The sequence below is a fragment of the Somniosus microcephalus genome, chromosome 4 (genome assembly GCF_052327205.1).
Source record: "Somniosus microcephalus isolate GS21.2 chromosome 4, FLI_Smic_1.0, whole genome shotgun sequence".
In the NCBI taxonomy this organism is placed as follows: Eukaryota; Metazoa; Chordata; class Chondrichthyes; order Squaliformes; family Somniosidae; genus Somniosus; species Somniosus microcephalus.
Window position 1 is genome coordinate 204,799,081 of NC_140990.1, and position 7,476 is coordinate 204,806,556.

The window sequence follows — 7,476 nt, forward strand, 5'->3', positions numbered from 1 at the left end:
CAGATTAACACAGCCATCGAGTCCAGACAAGCCCATCAAGGAACTTTCAGGACAATACAAGTCAATTATCGGGCCGGTAGATGCGATGACCGGCCATCTAAAAACCGTTAGTATGAATTGCTCCCATTATTTTAAACTAGCCCGCCAAAATTAAAACAAAGAACTAACCTGATTTGGCGTGAAGATAAGGGTTTTCGACGAAGGTATAATTGAAGGCCCCGGGTAGCATTGAGTTGGGGCAGCTAGTTCGTTCGTTCGGAGGAGGTCCGTAGAGTTCGTTGGTTGGTGTGCTGGTGCTGCTCCTCGGGCCCCTCGCCCTCGTAGCTGCCGCTCTTTCCCCATCCCGCGCTTACCTCCTGGCCTTTGCCCTTGCCCTTTTCCCACTCCATCTGGAACTGCCCCGGACATGGACAGATTCAGGCCAGATGAGGTGGGACGCCACGAGGGGAGAAGGGAAAACCACCGAGGGGCAGACCGGCTGGAGGAGACCAAACGAGGGGAGGCTTCGAATCATCGGGCCTTCAGCCTCGGCCGACCTTCGAATATCTGCACACTAACTCAAACTGGCAGCTGTCGACGAAGAATCATCCCTGCAAGGTAAAGGACCCAAACGGAGACTTTGACTTTGGGGTACTCGAAACTGGACAATGCCCTTGCAGCACCCGGAGACCACATGATGGTGGCAGGCTCCAGAGAGCACCAAGAGCGAACCCCGGCCCCCACCGCTGTTTTGAATTGAGCAAACCCCGTTTTTGATTTGTGAGCTTAGATACTGACCCCTCATAGCTTAATCTAGTTAGGTATTAGGTATAGAGGGTGGGATAAGGATAAGGGGATTGTTAAGATAGTTGTTTTCCCTCGATGTGCTGTGTGTTCCCCATTCCCTGTATAAGTGCATTTGCATATAATGTTACAGTGGTAACTCCTTTTAGGACTGTATTAATTTTCCTGTTCAATAAAATCTTGGCTTTAGCTTGCATCCAAACCACAAACCACCTGTCTACTTGAGTTTTCTGTATCGCTGCCTGTACCTTAGTCTGGTGTCTAGAACCCAGGGGCATGGGAGCGATTCAAACCGCTCACCAACAGTCAGGGCATAACTGACTGGGCGCACGCGCCACACCCGCCACCACCCGCTACAGACCCAACATTTGGGAGACTAGCGTGGAGGCGGGAAACATTTTCCCAACTGACCCGGCACCAAATGCACCCCCTGACCCCCAAAAAAATTCTGGCCTTAGGAGCTGATTCACGTTTCTCCCTTTCAAACACTACGTTGAACTTGACCATGTTATGATCGCTATTGGATAAATGTTCACGCAGCTAGGTAAATCAGGCTCATTACTCATTATGTTTATGAAGAGTGGAAGAAGGGAGGCCAGCAGGGAGTGCATTGGAATAGTCAAGTCTAGAGATAACAAAGGCAAGCATGAGGGTTTGGGCAGTAGATCAGCTGAGACAGGAGCAGAATTGGAGCGATGTTACGGAGCTGGATGTAGGCAGTCTTGGGATGCAGTGGATATGTGGTCGGAAGCTCATCTTGGGGTCAAGTGCAACACCAAGGTTGAGAACAGTCTAGTTCAGCCTCAGATGGTTGCCAGGTAGAGGGTTGGAGTTGGTGGCTAGGGAATAGAGTTAGAGGTGTGGACCGAAGACAATGGCTTCATCTTCCAAATATATAGTTGATGGAAATTTCTGCTCATTTACTACTGGATGTTGGACATGCAATGCAACGAATTAGAGACAGTGGAGGGGTCGAGAGAGGTGGTGATGAGGTAGATCCGGCTGTTGTCACCCTACATGTGGAAGCTGATGTTGTGTTTTTGGAAGATGTTGCTGAGGGGCAGCATGTAGATGAGATATAGGAGGGGCCAAGGATAGATCCTTGCGGGTCAGCAGAGGTAAAGGTGCGAGATGAGAAGAGAAGCCATTGCAGGTGATTTTCTGGCTACGGCTGGATAGATACGAATGGAACTAGGCGAGTGCATTCCCAGCCAGTTGGGTGATGGAGGAGAGGTGTTACAGGAGGATGGTGTGGTCAACCATGTCAAAGACTGCAGACAAGTCAAGGAGGATGAGGATGGACAGTTTACCATGGTCACCATCACATAGGATGACATTTGTGACTTTGATAAGGGTTGTTTCAGTATTCTGGCAATGGTGGGAACCTGATTAGAGGGATTCAAACATGGAGTTCCAGGAAAGGTGTGCATGGATTTGGGAAGCAAAGTCACCTTAAAGGACTTTGCAAAGGAAAGGGAGGTTGGAGATGGGGTGGTAGATTGCATGGGCATAGGATCAAGGGTGGGTTTTTTGAGGAGGGGTTATGATGACAGCAGAATTGAAGGAGAGGTAGTCAGTACCTGAGGAGAGAGAACCGTTAACAATATCAGCTAAAATGGGGGCCAGGAAGGACAGTTGAGAGGTCAGCAGTTTGGCGGAAATTGGGCCGAGGGTACAGGAAGTGGGTCTCATGGACAAGATGAGCTTGGAGAGGTCATATGGGGTGATAGGAGAGAAACCAGGGAAAATGTGAGTTCAGGGCTAGGGCAGGAGGGAGCCTTAGTCGAAGTTTGGTGCGGTGGGCTGGGGGGAGGGAGGGAAGTGCCAGACGCAGCTGAACCTATGTCCTCAATTTCAGTGACAAAGAAATCCATGATCTCCTCGCACATGTTGTTGTTGATGAGGGTGGAGGAGGCAAACACCAAACTATTTAAAAGAGAACTGTTTGATTTTGAAGCCGTGAATATTCCAGAACTGCTATGTTCAAACAACAATTAAAGTGACAGGAAGACAAAAATAAGGGAAAGAATCAATGACGCATCAGGAGTCTTTCAGGTGTTTGTCTACAATAAGTGCAACATGCGCATTGTTGATTTTTGCTGATTTCAGTCCTGAATCATTAGAATAACAAAAGTAAAGTCCAGAGAGGCCTTTCAGCCCAGCATATAAATACCAAGCTCTGTGAAGCAGTGAAACATTCAGTCAGTTACTGAACTAACTGTGAGCTCAAAATGGGAAAGGTAAGGACAACTCAGATGAATACATTGTATCAGAATTCTTCATTAATTATCATCTAGTTTTGAGAATGTATTAATTTACCAACCTATATCTTTCCACAGATCATCTTTTACGAGGACAGGAACTTCCAGGGTCGGCACTACGAGTGCAGTACTGACTGTGCTGACCTGCACTCTTACTTCAGCCGCTGTAACTCCATCCGTGTTGATAGTGACTGGTGGGTGGTGTATGAGAGACCCAATTACATGGGATACCAGTATGTTCTGAGCAGGGGAGAATATCCTGACTACCAGCGCTGGATGGGATTCAATGACAGCATTGGGTCATGTCGCATATACCCATACGTAAGTTATACTTGCTCTCGAGGCGGTTCAGAGAAGGTTCACTCGGTTGATTCCGGAGATGAGGGGGTTGATGTATGAGGAAAGGTTGAGTAGGTTGGGCCTGTACTCATTGGAGTTCAGAAGAATGAGAAGCGATCTTATCGAAACATATAAGGTTGTGAGGGGTCTTGATCGGGTGGATGCGGGGAGGATGTTTCCACTGATGGGTGAGACTAGAACTAGGAGGCATAATCTTAGAATAAGGGGCTGCCCTTTCAAAACTGAGATGAGGAGAAACTTCTTCACTCAGGTTCTAGACCTTGGACTTAGATGCAGAGAACAGTAGTGCAGAGAAGAGGACTCAATAGACCAGGCTGAATAGCACGAAATGGATGCTTTTATTTTTGAACAGTTTGAAGCATTACAAAATATATGTCATAGGCACAGATTAAAGTAACTACAATCATGCACAAATTTATGAACTTGACTCTATGGAAATGGGGAACACACGGCACAACTTAAAAGGGGAAACACATTACGATTTCCCTTAACTCCCTCCCCTATACCTAAACTAAGTTTCGACCTGGGGAACTTGGGATCATGCTCACCACTCTCGAAATCGCGAAAAGGGGTTCGCAGACTTTTTGACACCGCTTCCCGTCGTCACGTGGATTGGAAGCTTCTGGCGCAGTCGATATTCTCTCCTCCCTCGAGGCGGTGGGGTAGACCCAGCCTCGATGAGCGCTCGTCAAGGTTGAGATCCACAATCGTGGATTTGGGTTCATGGAGTAGACCTAGATGCAGGTTATGCACATGGGAGAATCTTGTGGCATCGATCGCCGGTTCTCCAGAGGGTTTCTTCTCCGTCGGCCTGGGTTGTCGATGATCTCCCGACCCCAGTACCCAGGCCACCCTTGTCGTCTTCTCGTCGTGGCCGAGCCTTGTTTGGCTGAACACCGGCCACGTTGTCCCTTTTCCGAAACCGTCCGTCTTTAAAAAGACGAAAACGTTTTCATCGATCTGCCGAATTGGAAGAGGCGCCGATCCGGGCACCGTCCGCCCTTCGTTCGTTCCTCGTAGAAGAAAGTTCTTGAAGAAATGGAAGCCTGAAGTCGCCCAACAAGAAGCCGTAGCAGTGAAGAAGTCACTTAGATGGACTTTCAATCCATAGTTATACTCTTTTGGGACAGTCTTATCTCCCGCCAAATCATAGTCCTGTCTTTGTATTAATTTTGGCGGGCAGAAATCTCTGCAGGGGCGCTTTGTCTTGTAACGGAGCCGGTGATAACTTAAACTGGCCTTCCTGGCCGATAATGTCTGTTAATGTCCTTTGCATTGTCACCGCGGCTCGGTTCGCATATTGATCGGTCCGGACATTTTCCTTGATGGCTGCTAAACGGTTTTTCCTTTGTACGATAAATGGGTATAAGTTTTTTTTACATTGTCCGCCCATATCTTGATGGGCCCCATCCTGTACTTATAATCCATTGAATATGTATGCTGTTGCTCTGAGTTTCGGTTCCCAGATACTGGCTTTCGCGGGCTCACTGTCTTCAATCCACAAGCCTGTCTGGCTTGCAGTAACAGAAATAAATGGTTCATAAACTGATCACGGGGCCTGGCGGCCATTTTGTATGCCCTTTTATCAAAGGTTTTTCTGTGCAAGCTTACTTTGGTCAATAAACAGTCTTATTTTATCCGGTTTTCTTGCGTGATTTTTGCTGAAAATTGCGAATCTTACAGGTAGTACATCTATGGAATTTGCTATCCCAGAGAGCTGTGGAAGCTGCAACATTAAATAAATTTAAAACAGAGATAGACAGTTCCCAGCAGACAAGAGAATTAGGGGTTACGGGGAGAGGGCAGGGAAGTGGACGTGAGTCTAGATTCGGATCAGCCATGATCCTATTGAATGGCGGAGCAGGCCTGAGGGGCCATATGACCTACTCCTGCTCCTGCTTCTTATGTTATTTTGATCTTATAATTTAAAGGTTAATGCGTCCTATACCAATTGAGATCAAGTAAATGAGAACCATACTGAGCAACTGAGTGCCTGGGAGTTATTTGTCAGAATATTTTATCTGCTTTTAACATCTATTGTGGCTTTGTGTGGACTCCAGCTGTTGGACTTTATTTTTGTAACAACGGGTAAGACATAGAGCTTCGCTCATCTACATTTCAAAAGTAATTCAACAGCCATAGGACTTGTGAACTAGTCCACAGCTTATTAAAATCTGGGAGTGTAATTGGATGATTCAGTTAGTTGAATATTTAGAACGGAAAGGCAAATTGCTGAATTGATGGTTTTGAATGTAAATAGACTCATTGCGGTGCGGCTAAGAAATTGTGCATTGAACTGGTGCCTTGGTCTGATCTAGTTTAATAAATTGAACAAAGAGAAACCTGCCTTAAGCTTCACCCATACTGAAACCTCAGCTCAAACAAAACTACAATTAAACTTTTACTAACATGAAGCAATCTCCTGTCTATATGAGCCGAGTAGAATCAGTCCCAATTTGCTGTTTTAAAATGTCACTGTATCAAATTACACAGGAGCTGCGCTCCAGTAACAGGCCAGGGATGTAGTCAACAGGATCAATAGATATTGCGAAATGGCTCTCGTTAATAACATCATCATACGGAGCCTTTTGTAAACTCCTTCCCAAACAGAGAGCTCTTTCTAACTAGAATCAGTCCTGAATTTGCTGTCACATTTCACTGGTTTTCTGTAGCAATTTACACAAGAGCCGCTCGGTGATGTCAGTCAGCAGATAATCAGCTCGTTCAATAGATGTTATTGAACTGTCTGTTGCTGTTCAGAAACATCATCTGCAAAACTTCATACACATCCTTCTCACCAGGAGGCTGTATTTCTAGATACTGAACATTTCTAGCTTCACCACAAATATGATTTGATTTCTATAACAGTACCGAGGTGGAAACTACAGAATGAGGATTTACGAGAGGCCTGACTTTGGAGGACAGATGATGGAATTCATGGATGACTGTCCTTCTGTCTACGATCGTTTCCGTTACCGTGACATTCACTCCAGCCATGTGATGGACGGTTACTGGGCCTTCTATGAACAGCCCAACTACAGAGGCCGCCAGTACTTCATGAGACCCGGTGAATACAGGAGATTCAGTGACTGGGGCGGCTACAACTCAACTATCGGATCTTTCAGACGTATGAGAGACTTCTAGACTTTTCTTGATTAACGTGATTTGTTTCTGTCTGAAATAATCTTGAAAATAATAAAAACTCTTCTACTTGACAGACATCTTTATTTATTTATTTTTGGATTGTGGTGGAAATCAATAAAAAACCTCATGGAACTCTCAGTGTTGGAGTTTCAAGTTGAGAATTTACGTCTTATATCTGTGAATCACAGGAGGTTCTGTTATTGTGCTCAGTCAGGTAATGTGCACATTTGCACTATTTGCCAAATCAGTCTCAACACTGTAACTGTATCCTTGCTGGAATGCAACCTCTGTCACATTGATAATAAAAGACTGATATTCTGTATTGAAGTGACCTTCCGCAGGTTAGTGACATGAACAAGGACCAAGAGTTAATGAGTCTTGTATATATTTTTTTTAATTTCAAATTTTTCCGAGCTTTTATGCTTTGCGATTTATGGGTCTAATCCAGCAATGGTTTGGTGCCAAATTATCACAACTACAATCCTCAGCCTTGTTCCCAATTCAAGTTCCGCTGCTTTGGGGGAGCACAAAACAAACCTGGGCTGTTCCTCAATTAACATGGAATGCCAGAGATCTCTTGTAAAATAGTGATTTCTTGGAAAATACAGAGGTTTCTGGGAAAATACAGTGATGTCTGGGCAAATACAGTGATCTCTGGGAAAATAAAATGATCTCCGGGAAAATACAGTGCTCTCTGGGAAATGTCAGCAAGTTCTGGGAAAGTACAGCAAAGTATGGGAAGGTGGAGTGATGTTTGGGAAATTACAGCTGTGTTTGGGAAAACACTGAGCACAAAACAAACCTGGGCTGTTCCTCAATTAACAGGGAATGCCAGAGTTCTTTTGGAAAATACAGTGATCTTTGGGGAAATAATTTGATCTCTGAGAAAAATAATGTTCTATGGGAGATGTCAGCAGGTTTTGGGAAA

At 45.3% G+C, this 7,476-nt stretch overlaps 1 protein-coding gene across 1 annotated transcript; it reads left to right on the plus strand.

The window, feature by feature from the left end:
• The first annotated feature begins 3,014 nt into the window (after nt 1-3,014).
• LOC147120162 (gamma-crystallin S-1-like) lies at nt 3,015-6,559 on the plus strand. The gene is made up of 3 exons (XM_085983829.1): nt 3,015-3,023; nt 3,123-3,365; nt 6,273-6,559. The coding sequence occupies exons 1-3, from the start codon at nt 3,015-3,017 to the stop codon at nt 6,546-6,548; spliced, it is 528 nt and encodes a 175-aa protein (XP_085839955.1). The 3' UTR covers nt 6,549-6,559.
• Nucleotides 6,560-7,476: the final 917 nt, after the last annotated feature.